The sequence below is a fragment of the Ammodytes marinus genome (genome assembly GCF_949987685.1).
Source record: "Ammodytes marinus genome assembly, chromosome: 23".
Taxonomy (NCBI): Eukaryota; Metazoa; Chordata; class Actinopteri; order Uranoscopiformes; family Ammodytidae; genus Ammodytes; species Ammodytes marinus.
The window spans coordinates 2,224,124-2,247,077 of record NC_137227.1 but is presented as its reverse complement, the minus strand read 5'-3'; the positions used below and the strand labels follow the sequence as shown (position 1 = coordinate 2,247,077).

General features: G+C 40.5%; 1 protein-coding gene across 1 annotated transcript in view; it reads left to right on the top strand.

Annotated features, from left to right (window-relative positions):
• Positions 1–8,506: 8,506 nt before the first annotated feature.
• LOC307269424 (phospholipid-transporting ATPase ABCA1) overlaps positions 8,507–22,954 on the top strand; it is a gene marked incomplete at both ends in the record, with an annotated part of 207,320 nt that continues 192,872 nt past the window's right edge. The window contains 5 exons of the mRNA XM_080052392.1: positions 8,507–8,572; positions 17,163–17,256; positions 17,992–18,133; positions 18,423–18,550; positions 22,084–22,202. Coding sequence (XP_079908518.1) covers positions 8,507–8,572; positions 17,163–17,256; positions 17,992–18,133; positions 18,423–18,550; positions 22,084–22,202 — 549 coding nt within the window. The remainder of the gene's footprint in view (positions 8,573–17,162; positions 17,257–17,991; positions 18,134–18,422; positions 18,551–22,083; positions 22,203–22,954) is intronic.

Genomic DNA, 22,954 nt, shown 5'->3' with positions numbered 1-22,954 from the left:
AATCCCCTTCACCCAGTCCAACCTTTCCTTTAAATACACTCCCTCCAACTAATACAAGTGGACTAAACCATTAATGGGGGAGACCACTTACACACATAACTGCCAATACATGTGGTCAGATAAGGCATGCCTAAAAATACCCAGATGCCCTACTGCATCCTGTCGTGATTATTAGAGTGGAAATCAGCATGATTTTTTGCTGATTCTGACCCAAAATTCAATGTGCACTCGAAATTAAATCACATGAGGTAGCCTCCATGTGAGAACTACAGGCGATGAGACTGATACATAAGCAAGAGACAAGTTGAAGAATGCGCGCCTTGTTTTGCATTAGTGTGGCTAGACTAATACAGGTTTGACTGACCTGGGAAGATAAAGTGCACTCCACTCCGCTTCGCTGGCGCCTTTGAGCGGCAGGCAGCACTCATTAGTCGGAGCAATTAGTTTGGGTCAGTTGAGGTTTCACCTGGACGTGAGTGTGTGGAGCCAATAGAGGGTATGGACCTTAAAAATAAATTTTCTAATTTGCACGCGAGAGCAAGAGATTGAGCACAACCATGACAAATATTCATAATGTCTTGTTTTCAACTGAGAAGCCCAGTTCTGTACGGCTGGTACAGTTCAGATGCCCCCCCCCCTTTGTTTTAAAGGGGGAACAAAAAAAAACTCTCACCTATTTGCTATTGTACACAGAAATGTCAAGCAATGTGAGGCTCCCCTGTTTATCTCCCCGTCTAAACATCCGTCTCATCTACATATTTATATCCTCCCAGTGCACCTTGGGTATTACTCTTTATCACCTGAGATAATTAACTCTTAGCCCCCTGTTACCAAATTATATAGTGTCTATAAAAACCCTACAGCCAACACACTTAGCCAACCCTTCCCACCACCACATCCCCATGTGACACACTGAGCATCAACAACATCATCTTTGGCTCCGTCTCACAGTAAATGAATGCAACTCCCATGATCCCATCTGCTCTCTTAACACTGGTCTCTAACTGGTATGTAAACTAAGGGTGTGTAAACAAAGAGGGCCCCTTTAGCTAGCAACACTCCCGTTTACAGAGCCTAGGCTGTGTATTAATACTGGGGGGTTTTCACCGTACACACACACACAGTACGGACAGGTAGCTGACCATGAGGAGATGTACACTGATTTTGACGAAAAGTCATTTTGACAACAAGCGAAGTCCTCCGAAACCGCTGACTCGTCCTTCAAGTGGGAATTATTATTGTGGATGAAAGAAAACACTGAAGAAAAATATGAAAAACCTGATGGAGTAATTACCTGATAAATCATTTATAATAAATCAACAAGTGTGTTCATTTTTAAAATGTACAGCCCTGCGAGAATGAAACAAAACAAGGCCGATTTAATGTAGGGCGACTGCTCCTGATGGCCCTCTTTGCCTCATCAAGGTGACTCAAACAAGACTACAAGCAGCAGACATATGTGCTCTGCTAGGCCTAGGGCTTAAGGGGTGTTGTGTGTGTGTGTGTGTGTGTGTGTGTGTGTGTGTGTGTGTGTGTGTATCTGCTGTGTAATGCACACCTGCCTGTGCTGTGTGGTGTGCTTCCCTGGCTGTGACATTGCCGTGGCTACAGTCACTACGACGGGGCCTCTGCACAGGTCATTTGCATACTTTATGACTCTGGGTAAAAAGGGATTGCAACCATTACGGCAGGGAGTGCGTGAGAGACAGAGAGAGAGATAAAGAGAGAGGAGTAGAGATGGTAAAAGTGTTACATGTATATTCCCTGAGTCATAAGGTCCCGGGAGTTCAAGCTGATCAAGTGCATCTTTGTAAGGCCCACAGTTGTGCTGATGTCTGAGAGGCTAACAGCTCGGAGGTAGGTTTGTTTTACTCTTACTTCTTTTACTGACAGTTTGATGCCTCTTAACAGGACACATGTGTTTTGTAGCCAAGCCTCCTGTAAAGCTGTCTTTCTTTGTGTTCCTCTTTTTACTGTTTCTGTTGTTATTGTAACTTGTCTCTACTCCCGAGGCTAGCCCGGGCTCAGGTTTGAAAAATCCACACAAACTTGACACTGCTTTTGTTTCCCCCACTGTCTGTCTTTTTTCTGTGTAGTGTAGTGGATCGCATAGAGTAGCCCTGAGATCTGCTTATCTTATATAATAATGTAAGCTGTTGATTTCTTTTAAAAATAAGGGAGCTGAGAAGAAAACACAAGAGTCCAATGTATACCTACACAATAAGAGAAGATAGTACAGCACTTATTGTGATGTATTGTGTAGTATATTGAGATATACACACAGCTTCTCTGTCGGGTCAGAATGGGTAAGACATTGGACTTTATCCCACGGTGAGCTACATAACCCAAAAGCTAATGATTTACCACAAGCCTTAGACTGCTGTACATGTAGTGAAGAGGCCGGGCCTGCAAATGGCGTAAGTGTAACATGTTTTCCTCTTGAATGACACGTCTTAATGGTTCATTAAGAGCTAACAATCATGTTATATATATTTTTTTAATTCATCAATTCTATGTGTTTCTAATGAATGAGTAATTAGCCGCTAAAAGGTGATTGACAGGTTGCCCTAAGAGAGGCACGGTAACCAGAGCTTAGCAAATATTGCTTCTTCAAAACTAATTACATGTAATAATGACTGACTTAATATCAGTGATTTTATTTTAATCAGACTCTGAATAGCTTAAAGTATGGGATTTGTAAAAGGGGTGTATTTGGTGTTAAATGGTTGAATAAGTGACAGAAGTAGCAAGATGTTTTTCAACGTAACAAGTTAAACTTAGTTAGTGCTTAACACAGTTGAGGTTGATTGTATGCACTGCAATATACAAGAAGCACAATACATTTGTTGTACATGCTTGTTAATGATTCACAAACAGGCTGTTATAAAGAAAACTGAATTGTCCACACCACACTCAGGCTTGTTGATAAAACTATATCATTCAAGTTATTACAAATGGTTCAATACAAACAGAAAACTTTCTTTTCACTCTCAAATACAAAAGAAAAATACATTTTTGTAAATGTGAATACATTCCCCACAATGTGCTGTTGACACATGGGACCATCAGCAGCATGTGGTAGTGTTGACACATTTTCCTCCGACGCGCGGCATAATTGTTCAGTCCAGTTATGGTTCTACGCCCCATGTCAGTGTAAAATAAGTCAATTAATACTGTTTTTGTTATAGTCCCCCACTAATACTGCTTCAATGTGGATTTATTTATTTGCCTCTGGACTCTGATGGATTTTGAATCAGCAATAAAAAAGCTAAAATAACTTGACTACAAATAAAATTAATAATACAAATGAATGGCACTTGGCAGTTAATTGCACTGTGTCCCTGAGCATGAACATATTTGTTTAAGCAAGGTATAGTTGAGTGATTCAATTCAATTATATTCAATATATTTACACCACAGGTAGTACAATCTTTTGTTGGAAATATGCTCTTCTGTGAGGAGGTTGACCATAGGAGCAAAGTTCTGAAAATGGCTCATTATGTGGTATGGATATCACACTCTACTAACATCACTTAGCATTCTGTGTGAGCATCCATATGATAATCAGGATCCATCTTTGGGTCAATAAACTCTCTTCCTTATTGGTGGCACTTGGACAGGCAAGAGTGGTGCCCTGGGGAGGAACAGCTTGCAGATATAGTATATATAGTCAGCAAGGTTTAAATAGCCAGTGGCTGTTGACAGTGCAGTGCATGCTGTAGTGAAGACTGTGGCTAGTGTGGCTATGGACCTTGGGTAACTGCTAACTAAACCTACAGACAGGAAAACAGGAGGTGTAGCCGCACAGCTAAGGATGTAGACTAGCTTTAATAACGAACCTGCATCGGTGCCACACAAAGTTAAGTATTCAGTCGTGGACTTGAGATGCCAGTGTGCAAATGCCACCAGGTGTTGTGATTTCCATGCTCACAATAAAGCAATCGTATCTATTGCAACACATTTAAATCAACCCAGCAGAAGGTATATACTTTTCAAAGCCGTCGTTCAAGTCTGAGTGATATTTAAAACATGGGTTGTAGGGTAAAGTTAGGAAGAAGAAAAAATGTCATAAACCTATCAAACCGTATATTTGTTTGCAATTTACATATTTTTTTTCAATTATTATTATTATTACTAGTTCATATTGCTTCCTCCATCAATTATATCGAAATAAATAGTTGAAGTGGACTTAGTGAGCATTGCTTGTCTTAGTTAATTTAGACTACCATACTAAATAGCAAGGCTATATGGGTATTGCAAAGCAGCCTCAGTATCAGATTGACTGGTCTTTTGTACACAACAGCATTAAACTACACTGCAATTAAAAATACCTCGGCTCCTTTAATGTCTCTTTCTAGAACATTTCATCAGTTCAATTATGACTGTACAATGCACTGAAGTGGCACAATCAGGTATGAATGACCCTGAACATTTAATTCTACAGCAATGAAATCACCTGAACAATCATACTGCCATTTGAAAAAAAAGTGAAACAATAGCTCACCTATTTAAAAACAAAAGCCTGAGTTTGACGTCACCTGTATTACCCAATACACAGATGTACAAGTTCTCTCTCTCTCTCTCTCCCCCCCCCCCTCTCTCTCTCTCTCTCTCTCTCTCTCTCGGTGTACAGCGAGGTTGCCGGGTAACTTATGATAAAGATGGTGTGAGAGAGAGAGAGAGAGAGAGAGAGTTGGAAAAAGGACGGGTAAAATGAAGGAGCACTGGCACTATTCTGCCCTTCAGAGGGCTACATTGGGCCGCTTTTGTTACGGATGTCGCAGGCAGTGCGTTCTCTTGGGCCCTCTGCCCTCACATTGTATGACAAAATATCTGTTTACTCTTTCAATCATCCTAGTACCATCAGCACCAATGCTCTCCTTTATGTACATTCACAGTCTGCTCCGGTCTGTTCATGGGGCTTTCTTTGCAACTAATGATTTGGCGAAAGAGCGGATGCCATTGCCTGAGGACAACACTGAACAGTCTTAAAAAATTGCCTTAAAGATCTTATTCCAATCACTGTATTTGCTCCTCCTGGTAATGATAGAAAATGATGATCTGGCAAACACACTTTACACTGCTCATTTTTTTTGTTCTCTAGAGATCTGTGCTCATTGTGTTTCGTGTAGCACTCGGCTCCCAATGCAAATCCCAATCATACCGACTCTTGTTACTTGTTATTGCTTCTTTAGATGTGGAATCGAAAAAATTGTCCATGAGCTGGGCTTTTCTACAACATCCCCCTTACACACAAACACACACACAAACACACACACAAACAAACACACGCACACACACACACACACACACACACACACACACACACACACACACACACACACACACACACACACACACACACTTGTTGTTTTTCGTTCTATTCTTTGACATATGGGCTGAGTATATTCTTAGACATGTTGTTTACCCTTCATGCTTGACGTGAGTCTTGCATAGCGGAGGCGGTGCCGGGCTGTCCGTCTCTTCTCTTGTGCATTCCGTGTTTTTTTTCTCAAAAGTCGAGGGCTTGAAAGCTGCGAAAAAGAAAGGCGAACGCGGCACACACTCAATTATACACGGCATTGATGGAGTCGAGTGGTCATGCGTACACTGCTTCTATCGGAAGGAAATAAATAAAGAGGCCTAACACAACAAGCCTGGCGCTGTTCCACATGCACCGTCTCCTTCAAAAAGATGTACTGAGATGAAAGCTAAAGCAAAAATAATAAGATGTACAGAATACTGAAAATCTGCTGTGATTGTAGTGCAATCATCTCATTCATGTCAAAATTATGGAGTGCCTTTGATGGCCTTAAGTACACCAGTAATGGCCCTATATACAACAATACACATCGGTATTGCCAACAACAATGTGTCAACGCATTATGTTAATGTAATGGATTATTGAATGGCCTTGGGGATGTAATTCTTTTGGCCCATTATGAGGCTTATTTGGCCATTTGGAACTAAAAGGGAGCCTTAACTTTCCCCCAATAACGGTAAATAAAACATCCATGAAGTGTAGCGGTAAATAATGTAAACACACACACACACAGAGGGGGAAGATGGAAGCCGTAGAGGAAGAGGAAATGGAGCGTTAAAAGGTGCCACATTTGTCAGCGCCGCACCCTTGGGCTAAAAAAGCCCATCCTCGTCCCCAAAAAAGCTGGCCCCCACCTCGCGCACGGATACTCTAATCTCTAGAAGTCCCCGCAGAGCATCAGACGAAGTGCTCCACCACATGTCTTTAAGCACAGATAGCCCACAACTCCTGGGGCCATTAAATATTAACAATTATTATTCATTCTGTCTTTGAGTGTTTTTGGTAGCATTTAAAAGCCATTCCTTTGCGTTTGCAGTTGTCTGTAGTCAAACCCCTACTCCAACACATTTCCCCTCTAAAATCAAAATGTCTCTTTTTGGAAAGAAAATATTTTCAGTTTGTGGTTGTCAGACCACGACCAGCAAACAATGTATTGGAATCTGTCCTATTAACATACTTATGATAACATGTTTTGATCATGACACATCTGATTGTAGGTTAGTCCAGGAGGTATCCATTGTGGCTGTTATTCCTTTTCATCATATACATCTTGTACAAACTAAGGATGCGACTAGTTTTACTCTATTACAATTACATACATTGCATTTAAATTGGAGAAGCACCGACAATTCCCAGCTATCTGTGTTTTTAACATATTACAATAAAGGCTTAAGTAATCCTGCAACATGTTGTATCCAGCAGGTTATTTGCCTTTTGGTTGGATACATGGCCCAAACATAGAAGCCATATGAATTGATCCTAACTACAGATTAAGCCGAGACTTATTTCCCTGCCTAACATTAATGTAAATTGTTCATACTCTCAATTTCACAATGTTGAACTCTTTAACATTCCTGGTGTATTGTATGGGACCTCACAGCAGGCCAGTGAACGAGCGAGTCGTCAAATGAGACTGTAGTGTCAGTAGTGGAGTATTTTAATAAAGGTCATACTTGATGTAGCAGTGTAAAAATGCCACCGCAGACCTATTTGCTTATTATCTGTGTAATCAGTGTTCCGTGGACAGTAATTCCTGCCATAAAGATTTTACAGCGGTTCTGCGGCACACACGAAAAAGTGAATCCGTTTCTCGTGTGGTTTTTGTCTCTTCATTTTACTCTGGTCCCTGAAAGGACTGCAAAAAAATAAAAATAATAATCGGCAGAGACAAGGAGCCCAGTTTACATATTCATCCCCTTTTAAAGGAATAGCTCAGTGTGATTTGAAGCTGTGTTGTATGAGGTAGCCTACTTATGCATAGATTAGTCTGTTACCTTATATTTCACTGTAGCTCAAGTCAGAGAGGGCCAGCAACTTTATTTTTTCACCACATTTATAAATACTTACCTCAACAATAATTATCCGTTGATTGTATGCTAATTGTAGAATTTTCTCACTGATTTAGTTTGCCGCCAGACAAGCGTTTATTTTTGCCCTTTTTTTCAGCTGTTTGACTCAGACCTACCATAGCTTATTCAAGTGACACATGAAAACTAAAAATGCCACTCCATTCACTGTGGACATAAGAGGAAACCTTTATGAACCAGAGTATACAGAAGAAGGAACAGGCCTCTTGCGTCTCTTGAATAAGCCGCGGTGGCTCTGAGTTGAACAGCTGATAGGCAGAGTGATACGCCGCATTGCACTGGCGCGAGTTGGCATAGTAATACATGGTCGAACTACACTTGAAGAAAAGTGCAAAAATAAGCAAAGCAGCAAAACAAAGCAGTGAAAAAAGTATACGTTTAGTATACAATTGGACAGATATTAATTTTTTGGGTAAGCATTTGTTTACATGGCGAAAACTTGTTTTTCTGCTGGCCCCCTCTGCAACACTCCAAGGCTGACTTCTGCTTCAGCGACATCTCCCTCTATCATTCATCTCTATCTTCCTTACAGTGACTGCTCTGATCACCATCTCCATAAGGTTACTATGCATAAGCACCTCACACAAGGCAAGGCAAGGCAAGGCAATTTTATTTATAGAGCACATTTCAGGCACAGGGCCACTCAAGGTGCTTCACAGGGTTAAAATCAAATAAAGAATACAAATACAAAAAAAAAGGAACAACTTAACAACCCCACTTCAATACTACTACTGAACTATCCCTTCAAGTGGATGAGAAAGGAGACATTTCCTTTTTGACCCTAATAGTTTTTTATGCAGTGCATTAAGTAAAACAAGCACAGGGTCTTTAATAGCGATTCTTCCCGAGACATGGCCCCCGTCCGGAGATTTGCTTAGTGTAAAGGTGATAATAATTCTTTTTAGAACAGGTGCTGCACCGTAAGCCGCCCCAAAGCCTGGGGAAAGTGAATGATTAGTGGCGCTCCCCCAAGATGCATTGCTCGTCCCCTGTATTAAAAACCAAAACTCTTTGCCTTTTCATCCCCTCCAGGGTTTATTAAGTGGGCCAGTTGCCATAGCGACGCTTTGGCAGGATATTGCCAGAACAAGCAGTAATGGGTCTCCTGACGCAGTTCACTCTGCTCCTGTGGAAGAACTTCACTCTCCGCAAGAGACAAAAGGTAAGCCCAGCCCTACACACCCTTTCTTTCCCCTCAAATCAACACGCATCTGTCGGAAATTGGTGCATAAATGGAGTGAAAATGAGGATATGGTCCAAGTGTATAGTCTAGTTATCAAGGGCAAGTTATTGATGGGAGGGTTTAGGTTCGGAGGGGGAGGGGGAGGGGGTCAGGTAATATGAGGGATTTACTACAAAGATAGTCCCCTATAGAAGTAAGCCGGCCTTCAAGTCTCCCCCCAACAACAATTTCACCAATCCCAAGTGTCACCTTCAATTCCTGAAGATTGGTCTCTCCCGTGCACGTTATGCCACATGGCCTTTATAATGAGTTCTAACAAAGCCAGTCTGCTGTTCTTACAGAATGGGATAGGGGGAGTGACACATGTTAAGTGCTCTGTTTGAAGGTCAAATAACTCTTTCTGCCCCGTTCACATACTCACTGTCACAACATGTCCTTGATAGCATTTCGAAAAAATAATTAAAATCGCTGTTTACAGAGAATTGAAACGTGTTTTACTCTTCATCTGAAAGCTCAAATTCACAAAATGAATTATGTTCCTCTGTTGAATTGCTTTAAATGATCTCAAGGCCGTTAAAGCTTGGGTATGTGATTTCTGATTGGTCAAAATTAACATGAGCTGTACACTTTGACCAATCAGAGCGAGGGTCCGATTCTCTGTTCTTATTGGCTGTTGGGACTGTCCATTCACTTTGGCACGACTTTGTTGGTGTAGAGCGTGTCAGAAAGGGACCATAGGGGAGGGACCAAAGAGAACAAGTGGAGCGGTTGAGGTATTTGGATTCGAATCTCTATCCCAACTGCCATTTTCTCCCCAAATCCTCCACCCCAGCTTTAACTTCAGCTGAAATCTGAACTGCTTTCATCGTTCACTGTTCTACCAGCGTTTTAACCATTTGGTCAGACAACCACTCGCTTAGAAAGTCACAGCTCCCGGTACGTAGGTCCATTTGGTTCCATAGACACATGTCTGCGACCGGAACAATATTACCTACATTTCAATAATAAAACTATCCATGTGGAGTTAAATTTGTGTGAGTGAGAGCGAGCTGGACATTTTTTTTTCACAAATTCTACACTTTGTCGGTTGGTCCTTCACTTTATCCTGGAACATTCCGTCCCATCCGCTTTCATTATAAAATCTCATTACTTGAATTGTGCATGCCTTCAAGCAAGGCTGAATCATTTGAAAACTATGAATTTGGTAGAAAGCGATTTTGCTTCGTCTGTCAGGCAAGTCCTGCAACTGAAAGTGCGACTCCCATGCAGCACTTTATTCATTTTGAACCTCTTTCCAAACTATCATGTATCTAGATTTGTAATTGTTAGTATTGGCATTGTCTTGCATTCAAACCTTTGAATTCATTGTTCTATCAACCTTGGCGCTAAAATGAAATAAAGATGTTAACCCCGGCTTTATCAAACATCTAGAGTTTTAAGTTATCAGCTGGCAAAGTTTCCTGATGATATATTTAAATAAAAAATGTGATCCTATTCACCTGCAGTGTCTGGCCTTAAGCCCCTATCATTAGTGCCTCACTCGGGTAACATTCACTGGCCTTGCACATGGTCAACCAATGATCTATGGTGGACATTATTGTCTCTGATGTCACCACTACACTGGCCAATAGGTCACTCATTCTGCAGGGAAGATAACAAACCCGCAATGTGTCGCAAGCCACATCTGGAAGGGGTCACAACAAGTTCTCATGGAATCTATTTAGCCCGCATGAGTCATTTTCCAGGCGGATGTACTGTATTAGCTGCAGTGTGTCCTTTTGATTTATCCTCTTCTAGTGATGATATATGTCCCATCCACCCACCAGTTTAATGAAGGGTTACAGCACAACAGTGTGCATGTTGCCAGGTTGGAACAAAATACATATTTCCCCCCTAAAACAGAAAGAAAAATAAATAAATCAGCGCTCATCCAAAGTCATACTTTATTGGAATAACTCAAGGAAGGCAAAGTCAATTGCAATTGTACATCTTCGATTCTGGGAAACAGTCCCCTTGTTAATTTTAGAAATATAACGGGCGGTATCCTTTGTATTAGGGGGAAATGTGAGCTTTTTTTTTTTTACCCGTGGAATGTGTGAGGGGACAGTGGTGGCTTTTTGGGCCAATGTCGACGTGAAATATTGTTATTAGACAAAACCAGTGGGAGTTAGCAAGGACAATGGTGCTTCTGGAGGGCTTGTGTAGGTTAATGACCAATTATATGAATGCCTCACCAAGCATTTTAAGAGTTTATAACAGGCATGAAACTGATTTTATGGTCCAGTATTTCACATAATTTCATAGGGGGGAGATTATCTATTCACTAAGAAAGACACTTGTGTCTCCGATGGCAAATGCCCAGGGAGTCAGGCTTTTAAGAATGTCCCCATGATATCTGTGGGTCCCCCCTCTCCCGGTGCCTTTTTCGCAGGAATTCATTATGATAATTCAGCCACTCAGCAGAACTATACACCCTCACTGAAAGGTGGAATTAAAGGACACCATTTGAAGTTCTATCTAGTTTCTTTGAAATGCACTCAATGGGATTTTCCTGCGATTTGGTCATCATGGAATCCATTGAGGGAATTACAAAACTGAAGATTCACTATGCCTGCAGCAAAGTCAATTGAACAGAATGTGTTCAACCCGCAGCACAGTGAGTTAAATTCACTGTAGCCTACATCATTTCAAGATACATCACAGTCAAATGCTGGTAGCACAGACGTTAGTAATTTACTGTAAGTCTACAGTATTCTCACTGTAAAATTATTATAACTAAATTAACAACCCTTTACCATAAAACATTATTTCCAAGTTGAGAGTAAGATACGCCAGGAATACTGTAGTTGTACATCATTCATACTGTTGAATATTTTACAGTATATGAGTAAGAATTCAATGCATTATACAGAGATTTCTTTGAATATTTATTAAAGTTCTGGTTAGATGGTTGCCAGTAGGCTATATATCTTTATGTTTATGTGTTTTTTATGACTGTATTTATTACATGGCACCTATACATCCTGTGTTCTGGTTGGTCAATCACAGCATGCTACAGGTCGGTTATTTCCAGCTAATCACCGCTGCTTAGGGCCTACGCTACGTCATAGTTTTGATGGATAGACGTCCACAGCAGGACCACTACTGTTTCAAAAAACAATGGAATATATATTTTTTTAACATGACATGTATCAAGAGAGCAGGGAACTTCGGAGTCATGATTGATGTCTGAGAGGACTCCAGACAAGATGACGTGAGTAGGCTTATGTTTAGGCTGCATATTGACACCTGAGCCCCGTGTTTAACTAACTTCAGGCTGCAGCCCGCGACGCGATGTTCTCCAGTAATTTTCTCCGTGAAATGTGTTATTGATGTTGGGGATAATGCTTAGCTAGCTAGTTGGAGCTGTAATTAAACATATTGGCCGATTACATTTAGGCCTACTGTTTGTACAACGTCCAAATCTTGAATATTTTTAGCATAGCTCTGTGGCTAACAGCTGCGCTGAAACCTTCAGTCGGCTGAAGCAGACGGGCGAGCGGCATACTTGTCTCCCAGTGCTAGGTCGTATCCGTGTGCTTGGTCGTATCCTTGAAGGTGAACAAGGTGAAGCTCTTGCAGGTCCAATAGTTTTAAACCTCAACAGACACCCGCCTCCAAGTGAGGGAACATTTGTCAATTGAGCGATCCCATAACTTCTGTACAAATGAAATGAAATACGATGGTCTGTAAGGACCAGGCTACAGGCTCTGTAAAGGGCATTGTTTCTAGCTATGGTCGGCCCATTTGTTTACACATACCTTGATTATGTAACCCAGGTTATTTTCTGTAGTTCCAAAGTTACAGGAATTCCCTAAAAGCATAATTTTCTGAAAATAATCACTAGATACTGTAGTTTACGATGCCCCCTAAACGCATCACAGGCGAGACACACATGCAACTACTAGTAATTAGCTGATACAGATAACGATATTGATAAGATACCTAATTTGAAAAACTGCAATTGACACTGTTGAGATAAAGAAAACTATTAGCGGTTGGTTCGGGGGAAAGCTCTGGACGGGTGCTTTTCAAAGTGAATTGACAATTTATCCTGGTGAGTTAACAGTTCTAGGTTAGCTAATAAGCATTGGGTTAGCAGCTTAGCATTACCTTGTTTTTGCTTAAAATGAGTAATTGTGTGTTAAATTGCCTGAGATATGTGTGTGAAACTTAAAAACCAGTCAGGATATAATGTGTATGTGACGTGAATTGGATACGGCAGAGGGTGTTAACTGTTCAGCCATTTAGCATCGAAAATTAATATGTATTACTGCTTTTAAGGTAGGCTATTTTCCACGTGCTGCTCCGTTTTGTGCCTTGTTAATGGCCATGGCAGTCTAGCTACAGGCAACATGTGCAGTGTGTTAGAACATGGTTAAGCTAATTTACATGTGTGGAGAAATAAGTTAAAGGGTTGATATTTGCATTTAATGAGGTTGTCTCGGTTGTTCTTCGTTCAGCCGTGGGTACAGAAGGCGAGGTAGCTCGACTGGCTTCCAAACAATTTCAAGCACTCGCGATTTCAAAAAATTATTGTATTTATTTTACAGCTAAAAAAGGAACGAAACTTTCTTCTAAATAAAGGAAAATATACTGGCAAACGAATAAATCATTGAAAGCAACGAGTGAACTAAAATAAGCGGTCGAAAGACTTTCCTAAGCAGTGTTGCCAACTTCAGTAAGGAAAGTCGCTAGAAGTTGCCAGATGACGTCATCGCCTAATTTGCATATTTGTAGATGACGTCATCGCCTAATTTGCATATTTGTAGACAAGAGTTTTATACAGTAATATTTTAATAGATGAGGTTCTAGTGTTATGAACGTGACAATCGCATAAACAACCAACGTGGTAATGTTAAGTCTAGCAGTAATCATACATGCTCATGGTTTAAAAAAGCACTGCATAACATTTTGAATTGCACTACTGGTAGACTGTAGAAGAGGTGGGAAAAGCTGCTAACTGCTAATAGTGATGCTAACGGAACACGAGCGGAGAGGTGTATCTCCTGCTCTGACCGCAGCTGGGAGGGGCTGCTGCGCGAGGACCGGGCCGTCTGTCAGTGCTCTGTGACGGGGGACGGGCCGGGAGGCTCCCGCTGCTCGTTGAGAAGCGTTAAAAGTGATATTTGCTTCGGCGAAAAAGTCACCAGTTACACCAGAAAAAAAGCTAGATTTGTCGCTGTTTTGAAAAAAAAGTCGCTGGGGGGGCTGAAAAGTAGCTGAATATAGCGACAAAATCGCTAAGTTGGCAACACTGGTCCTAAGTACCTGAGCGGTGCGTAAAGCCCGCCCACAGACCTCTGCAGGTAATCATAAAACAAAGCAGCCTAGGCATTTACAGTAGCCTATTAATAATATGCTAAACTAATTCAAAATGTAGCTTTCATTTAAAACATTTCTATTTCCATAAACAATAAACAAGTCAAACATATTTGTGAACAGAAAATCAATAGCCTCATTAAAATGGCTGCGACAGAGGTTCATGTTTAAAAATAGAGGTTAAAGGATACATTTAATTCATATGCTGTTGCAGCTATTGCAAAGTTTATTCTGTGTGTACTTTTAAAAAGATTATTATTTAAGTGTAATGCAATGGACAGTGAAAAGAAAAGCATTCAGACTGTTTAATAACTGCGCTGCACACTTTTGTGCAGGCTGGTTTTTTTTCGAGGGACGAACTGTTTCAACTGGACTGATTCTACTGTCATCATCGCTGTTACTGGATCCATCATCTCTCATCGGACATCAGTTGCATGCGAACTAAGATTCCTAAGCAGTGATCATTTTGTGTTTTTCTAGTCCCATGCGGGATATATTTAATTTATTTTAAGTACTTAGTGCTGCTAAGGTACAGTTTTATTTCACTTTTTGTTTTATTATTCCGGGTCGATATTTCTATTATTTTATTATATTGCTGAGAGAACAATTGCAACTTTTTTTTCTTGAATCAATATCATTATAAATACAAAACTTTTATTCTCTCAAGTCGTGGTCACGTGTTTGTTGTGTGGGTTGGAGGTCTCATTAATCATACGGTGTATTAAGCTACAATCAATCCCCTTACCAATCGAATGTGAACTTAGAATCTTCAGTAACCTGATATAAACTTAGACATAGACATAGAATAGATACCCCACCTCTAGGGGTCACCAGAAGGTTACATGTAAGATAAAACCAGGGTATGTAGGCCTGAATAAGGGGGCGTTTAACAACATATTTTCTTTCTCCAACAAGTAGTGGATCATGATGAGATATTCACTCATTTTGACATAGTGATTTTGAAAACAAGTGTCCTCTAGAATTGCTGCCTCCACCTTTGATTATAAAAACAAGGACCTCAGTTTGTTTGTCTTATTTGCCCTTAACATGCGTCATCGGACATAGCTGTTTGTACAACGGCTGACTGGAGCTTTCAAGATGATTCCTGTGAGCAGGTGCACTCCACCAGAGAGTGGGCAGGCAAAAACAGGTCAGCGGAGGTTAGTGGAGAGGGCTTGTGAGTGAGTGCAGGCCAGCGTTGTGTTGGGTGGGTTGGGGTTAGTGAGAGATGGTGTGCCATTGGACACGTAAGAGGGTTAGGGATGGTAGGCGGCCTGGGGTTCAGGAAGGATGAGCTGCAGCATTGTGATATCTCATCTGGAAGGCATCTGCTGGTGGGTTTTATTTCGGCTTGCCACAATATGAGGGAATAATAGTCTACACCAGGTCTCACTGTTTCATTTTGTTTTGTTTTATTCATGATAATCAATAACATCTAATGTGTAAATAAGTAATTATTCTCAACCATATCAATGTATATATTATCATAGCCATCTATGTATTGTCATATATCTACATACTGCTCCGGATGTTCTTTTAGTAATATTTGTGTTATTGTTTGTAATATTCGTATATTGTAATGCTTTGGCAACACAGTTTGTACCACAAATGTCATGCTAATAAAGCTTTTTGAATTGAAAAAATGTAATCGCCGTAAAGGTGCAGTTCCAAAGAAGGAGGATTTGTTTACATTCACAGAGCCTGCAGTGCATTTACAAAATACGGGACCCGGGTGTGAACGTTTACAAAAAGGTTTAAAAGATTACACAAGGAATATTTTTTTGTGCACACGGTTAACCATGAGGTCATTGGTCCCCCCCCCCCCCTTTCCCACGCTCGCCCGTCTCACACGTACACGTTCGTCCGCCTGTACACACACACATTTGCGATTTGATTCGCCGTCATTATCGCCTTCATTCATTTCCAGATTAATATAGCCAATCGCTTACTAGCCTAGGCTACATGTCCATGTTTACGGAGGTTGAACAGGTGTTATAAAGCCTACAAAGTTTGGGCTTTTTACTTTTGATGGTTGTATTGCACTGAGGCTAACGAGCTTAGTTCACGTCAACTGGGTCATTTTAATCTTTAGGTTATCTCTCATCACTCTTCTGAGGCTGTGACTGGAGCCCGACGGCGACTCCCTGTGTGTCTGTTGCGTGTGTACAGCACTGGCTGATACACACACACACAGAAGGACGGACAGATTCTGCAGACTAGATTTTATCATCTCCAAATAGTTTGTGTTAAATGAATAGATGCGTGTGTCCAGAAAATACATTTTTCTTGAATAATTCTATCATCATAAAATAAAACTAAATTATTTTGAGGAACCTGGAACTAAACGTAGTCTACAACATGTTTGTAAACCAAACTGTGGGCCCTGCTGCTGTAAACAACAACAGTGATACTGTAACTTTTCAGGAATCTTTCTAACTTCAAACAGTGTTCCAGGGATCACATTCTCTTTCCAAGTTTGTTATTTGGTTATTGAGATTTACCTTAGAAAATGTTCACTTCTCTGACACACCCAAAATTACATAGTGCACCTTTAATGAAGGTAAACTTTACTGGTGTGAAATATTACCTGCCTTTCTGAAGTTGACGTTACCTTGACTATAATCATTTCAGCAGCTATCACATTGGTAAAAAATAAACTGAAAATGTGGAAGCTTGAATCAGGGTAGCTCATACTGTATACTGTATATTACGAACATAAAGCCTCCACTCTAAGGCCATAGTGTCCCTCAAGGTGAACTCAATGGTGGATACTATCTGAAACAACCTCTTGATCAAGTTTAAGCCTCGAGGTCATTACCCATTCCTGCTTTTCTCTTTTCACCCATTCCACAAAGCTTGAAGTAAAAGCTTGGTGTGTCACTCTGAGCGCTTTACCTTCCTAGCAGGTATTGAAGTGGTTGTATTAAAGCCAGGAAGTGGTTGGTGCTCTTCATCCAGGAGAGTATTAATAAATGTGGTGAGGAGAAGATAAGGAGCGTGTGATAGCTTTGGCGTCAGCAGGCTGCTCTCTCAATACTGTAAGTGCTTTGAGTATATTGAAGACTAACAGCCAGGTGTATGAGTGATGATCAGTCACATGTTGGACTTGTGTTAACAATGCAAATGACGCAAGCCATATTACGTGCCACATGGGTATTTCACAGACTAATTATGAAAATAAAACCACTTGTTTTCCCTCCCTGTGCAGGTGCGGCTGCTGGTTGAAGTGGTATGGCCTCTGTTTCTCTTCTTCATACTGGTGGGGGTGCGAACCACCAATCAGCCTCTGCACCAAGGCCAATGTAAGCAATCCAGATACAACGTTCAATTTGATTTTTGCATCGTCATTCAAACCTACAGAACAACCAACCTCGTGTTTTAAAGGTCACCTATACTGCAATGTTTTCACAACATTGGACTGTATGATTAGAGACTCCCAAAGTATGAAGAAAAAGAACCCTCTCTCTTTTTCTCCACCTTTCTGGAAACCTGTGTTCAAGAACGCCAGTCAGATTCTGTATATCTCCCCTTATGACATCATAAGGGGAGAAGCCATACACCTTCATTACCAACCTAATGAAGGACTACCTCCACCTGTGATAAGCACACCCCCAGATCACCATGAACAAAGATTCAGGGTCCATCAGAGCAGACTGGACTTTTTGGAAGGCGGGGCTTAAAGAGACAGGCTCTAACGGAGCGTTCAGACAGAGGCTGTAAAGAGGAGATTCAGCAAAGGCACTGTGATAAATATAAAAGTCTTTTTTTAGACACGACACCATGAATCCAACAGTTTCTAGTAGAAAGCCAAATTACTATTTTGAACCTGAAGATGAGCATAATCCTTTCCCTTTAATGTGTTCCTATTTTAATCGAAACATCATATTAGTATGAAAATGTTGAAATATATAATGATCCAGCAAGATACTCACATCTGTTGTCACACAAGTGCATCCTATATCTCCAAACAGTGGTGTGTTAGCCAGGCAGCCGGGTAGATGGAAGCTGAAAGTATTCACCTGTTTTCCTTCCTTTAGGCCACTACCCAAACAAGGCCATGCCGTCGGCTGGTGTGCTGCCCTGGCTTCAAGGTATGATGTGTAACATTGACAATCCCTGTTTGAAGTATCCAACGCCTGGGGAGACACCGGGCCAAGTCAACAACTTCAACAGCTCCATGTACGTACTCAGATGTGTCCATGTCCTTTAAGACACATTACATTGTCAAAATCACTTTTCCGTCAAAATCAATGAATACTTGCCCATGATCTGCTGCCTGTACGTACTGTGTGAGCACTGAAAACAAATCCAGTGTTATTACACAGCATATAGGCTCTTTGAACACCCCCTTGTTTAGGCCTACATACCCCTTGTTAACTGATAACTGATTTTGACAAAAAGTGATTTTCTCTCTCCAGAATACCACCTTTAATAAGCTATGTATGATTTTGTCTTTCTGGTAAACCAGAATTGCCGGGATGTTGATCGAGCTGCAGACCCTCCTGGTGAACAGATCTATTCTCAGCAAGGCTCAGTTGCTGGCAGACGACATGGACCAGTGGGCTTCCATCCTGTCACAGTCCAACCCTAGAGGCGGTGAGAGACTTTCTAAAGCCAACATTATTGATGCATGCAACTCAGGGAATGACCTCATTATCAAACACCATCACAGGAGTTGGTGGAAAAGCAACAGGGTCAAAGTGTAGATTGCTCTTTCCTGATACAAAAGTTTTTTTACTGCTACTGTGAGTAATGTTTTCCCAACCATAAAACGCTCAGCCTCAGCAACATTGGTACCCGCTATGTTTTTATGAAGTGTACTCTCCATCACAGAAAGTATCCCCTTCATGTGGATGACAACTCTGAGGATTTGTTATTCCCCTTTATCCCTCAAAAACAATGCGGCCATTATTTATGATGCAATTTGCCTTGCGGACTGACAGATCGTTTGTCTTGATAAGTTGCTGCTTTGCATTAGGCTCATTTAGCCTGATGATATTCAGATTTTCATACGGCACCTAATTTGCAAAAAGACAAAAGGGGAGGGGAGTGGATGTGTGTGTGTGTGTGTGTGTGTGTGTGTGTGTGTGTGTTGTGGGGTGCTGCTGTTCAACAAACGTTGCGCGGGCCCATTTGCATTTTAGGGTCACTGGCTTGTAATATACAAGATTATATCCATCAAAGATCTAAGCCATGGGCATAATTAATGGAATTTGCCGTCAGTCGCACAAGCACAAAAGGTCATTAACGAGAATGGGCAACGGAGCACTATCAAAAAGACAAGGATGGCAAAAGGCGATTGTGTTGATTAAAAGACTCAGGTGGTCACTTCAATCAGAAAGGCAACGAGCCCCAGAACATGTTGTACTTCCCCTTTAATCTAACCCTTACCACCCCCTTAATGCTGCCCCAGTCACAAAGGGTAGTATAATACGTGTTTAGTAGGAACAAGGATGTGTTGTATGGCGTGTAAGCAGTGCACCACGCAGCCTAATTTATACCAGACTATTGTTATTTGTCCCAAAATATTATCTTAATATAACCATGAATAACCCAGTATTTATAAGTCACTTCCTCCCTATCATCCTGGTAATGGATTGACTGACTTGTATGTATTACACTTGCAAGAAAAAAAGACTACTTTAATTAAGGTGTGACACAGCAGGTGAGTAGGGTAAAACGTTAAGTCGTCAGGATAGATCATAAAGAAACGTTGTCAGTTGATTACTGACATTCAAACAATTATTTTCTGTATTACAATTTGTACAGAAATGTTTGAATGAATATAGAAATTTGGCAATATCTCAATTATTATGCATTCATTTGGATCTCTTTAAAACCAGAAAGCGCCTTTAGCTCAGTTGGTAAGGCGTCCCCCCCATGGGCCTCGGCAAGCAGCGGACCCGGGTTCGATTCCAGCCCGCGGTCGTTCACTGCATGTCACTCCCCTCTCTGCCCCATTTCAACTCTGTCTCTACACTATCAATAAAGCATAAAAATGCCAAAAAAAAACAGAAATTGAGATTTTGGATAAAGCCAGAGGTCAAATCTGTGTTTTCTTTTTACAACTTGATAGTGTACCCTCTGTAGTGTACCCTCTGTACCCTCTGTAACCCTCTTTTACAATGATGTCAAGTTATTACAAAAACACAACAGTTTACAAAGAGACAAAACAAATGAAAACATTCCAAAAATGAAAAAGAAGAACATTGCTTAGCCAAAACAGTGGCAGTTTATGTGGGGCAGATTCAAAAGTAATATGTCTAAATTTGTTAAAAGATATATACAATAATGTATTTATTTTAATTTTATGTTGTAAATTGTTCCAGGAGTCAGGGGCACTGAAGCTAAAAGCTGTTTACCAAGCTCAGACCTGGCGTATGGATCATATAACATGTATAGCATGTCAGTGGAGCGGGTCTGATATGCCCATCTGAAATTTGCAGCATTGTAGTTAAATAATGGGGAAGCTTCCCGGTCAGGGCTTTATAAATAAAAAAGGTGCCAATGTGCATCACGTCTTTCTTTACTAAGAGAGGACCACCCAACCTTTTCATATAAAACACAATAGTGGGTGTCATCATAAGCATGTCCTGTGATGAACCTTAAAGCAGAGTGAAAAACTATAGTCTAGGAGTTTAAGACATGAATGTGATGCATGCCGATAAACCACATCATGACCATCGTTTGTACAGAACAGATTTTGGATAGACATTTTTATTTATTTTCTTAATCAGTAAAACATATGTACAGGTTATAAAAGTGTATTTTCAGCAGGTTTTTTAGGAAGAAAATGTGTCGTAAATTAACACACATGAAGAAATCCCTCTGTAATAACCTTCAGAATAGTGCTAATAATTATTATGTAAATTTCAGTTGATTTAAGAAAAAAATAAAAATAAAATTATATAATGGCCGTTGGCGATTCCAAAGATGGTTGTATAAGAGAAATATACAGATGCCAACAGACAAGGTTTAGTCAAACAAACACCTACATGTACATTTTGGACCTTTGATTTATACTCCAATGAAAGAAGACATGTTATAGAAGCAAAATAGACAAAGCGATGTGTTTGCCTGCTGTGTCTCACCTTAATTGAACCTTAAATAACCCAGTATGACTCACTTCCTCCCTTTCATCCCGGTAATGGACTAACTGAATTGTATGTATTACACTTGCATTATTAAATGACCAAACCCCTCTGTCGTCTCAACAGCACATTTGAGTTCCAAGAGAAGAATAAAAAATGAAACAAGTGTTGAATAGATAGATACAGTATGTGTGAATACACTGGAGTGGGCTCCCCTGCTAAGCCATTGTGAAGGGGCCAACAATGAGCATGTCCATTGTTTTTTGAAGCTCTTCTTCTCTTCTAGAGCCCTGACTATCAGTGGGCAGTTTATGAGGAGAAAATGGCTGGTTAACAATCTGGCACATGGTTTTGACACACAATTGTCTACTGTCTTGCACACTCACGCACAACTCAAGTGTTCAACCCCCGACGCGTGCAACAGAGAACGATTTAATTTGCAGCAATCCTTTAAAAAAAGCATACTTTAAATTCCAATTCATCAGACTGTAGTGCCACTCCAAGCAACATGTATATTTAATAATAAGCAAATTGGGATGCACCAAATAATTCTACATAGACACATGAAATGTAAAAATATTTATTTTTATATTGTTTGTATAGATTTGGCCATTGCTAATACAGTTAGAATATTCAGAAAAAAAATGGACATGCTCATAGTTGTTTAGTTTTGTAGTATTTATTGTTCTTATACCTGCCCAGGGACTACAGGTGGAAAATAGCAGTTTGCTAAAACCTGGTACATTGCACCTCTCCTTGCTCTAAACAAGGTTAATGTTTATTTTGTACATTGTCCCTGTTAAAATAAAGTTACATACATTACAACAGCTCTACTAGTGATTTTGACTTGTCCAGAGGCTGAAGACACAGCTAAAACTATGAAAAAAGCACATACATTTCCCCTCTAAATTGTCCTATCCTTCAAGTACACTGCTGGGCACTTTATATTTTTCTATTGTGCGTCCCTGTTTTTTCCTGTCGATGAATTGCAATGGATTTTCTACAAAGTAACTATCCTCCATCTTTATACCCATCCAGTGATCCTGAAGAACATCCTAAGAGACAATGAAACTTTCTCTGCTCATCTGAAAGAGGACTTGCCCGTGCCTCCAAGTGTGGTCCAAAGCCTGATGAACGCTGAGGTTCAACTCAATCCAGTGAGTACTCATTCACTTTTGCCTTCTTTTTCCACTGAACAGGACAGTTCGGTTCGGCATGGCACTGTTCGGCAGGGCAAGGTAACCCTAGATCTGGCTTGTGTTTCCACTGCCGACAGTTTTAACTATTCAAAAAGACAGATGAACTTAAATGTAACCAAACAGTTACACTATCTCCTGTCCACCCATGTTATTGTCACTGTCTTGTATGTTTCTTGGAGAGGTGTGTACTGAAAAGGCAAATTTCATTGTGCTGTAACGGTGCATATGACAATAAAGCTATCTATCTATCTAACTGTTAAAAATAGCAAATATGCCATGAGTGTCATTGCATGAACATTTAAGATTGAAATGCCTGGCCAAGAACTGCATCTTGGTACTCCTTTTCTTGACATTCTTAAATCAATTTAAACAATGTTTTGGAGCTGCCTTTAGTAGATAATTCAGAACCAAATGAACTTGCAGCAGCAATAAAGAGTGTATTGTCTCTAAATGCTTCCCCAATTGAAACTGTGCTGTTTGGACCAGGTATTATCAGGTGAGCTTCTCGGATTATGTTTCACTGACATTGGCAAGGGATGCTTCAATACAATGTGCACTGATTAAAAGAATACTGTGTATGAAGCATTATAATTGTTGCATTGGCCTCTGGTCGAAAACTGTGCCCAGAAATGTTCCCATCAAGTAAAAGTTTCCGGTAAAGTCCATGATCCATTCTTCTGCCTCATGTGTCCTGCTGGCTTTTTTGGTAT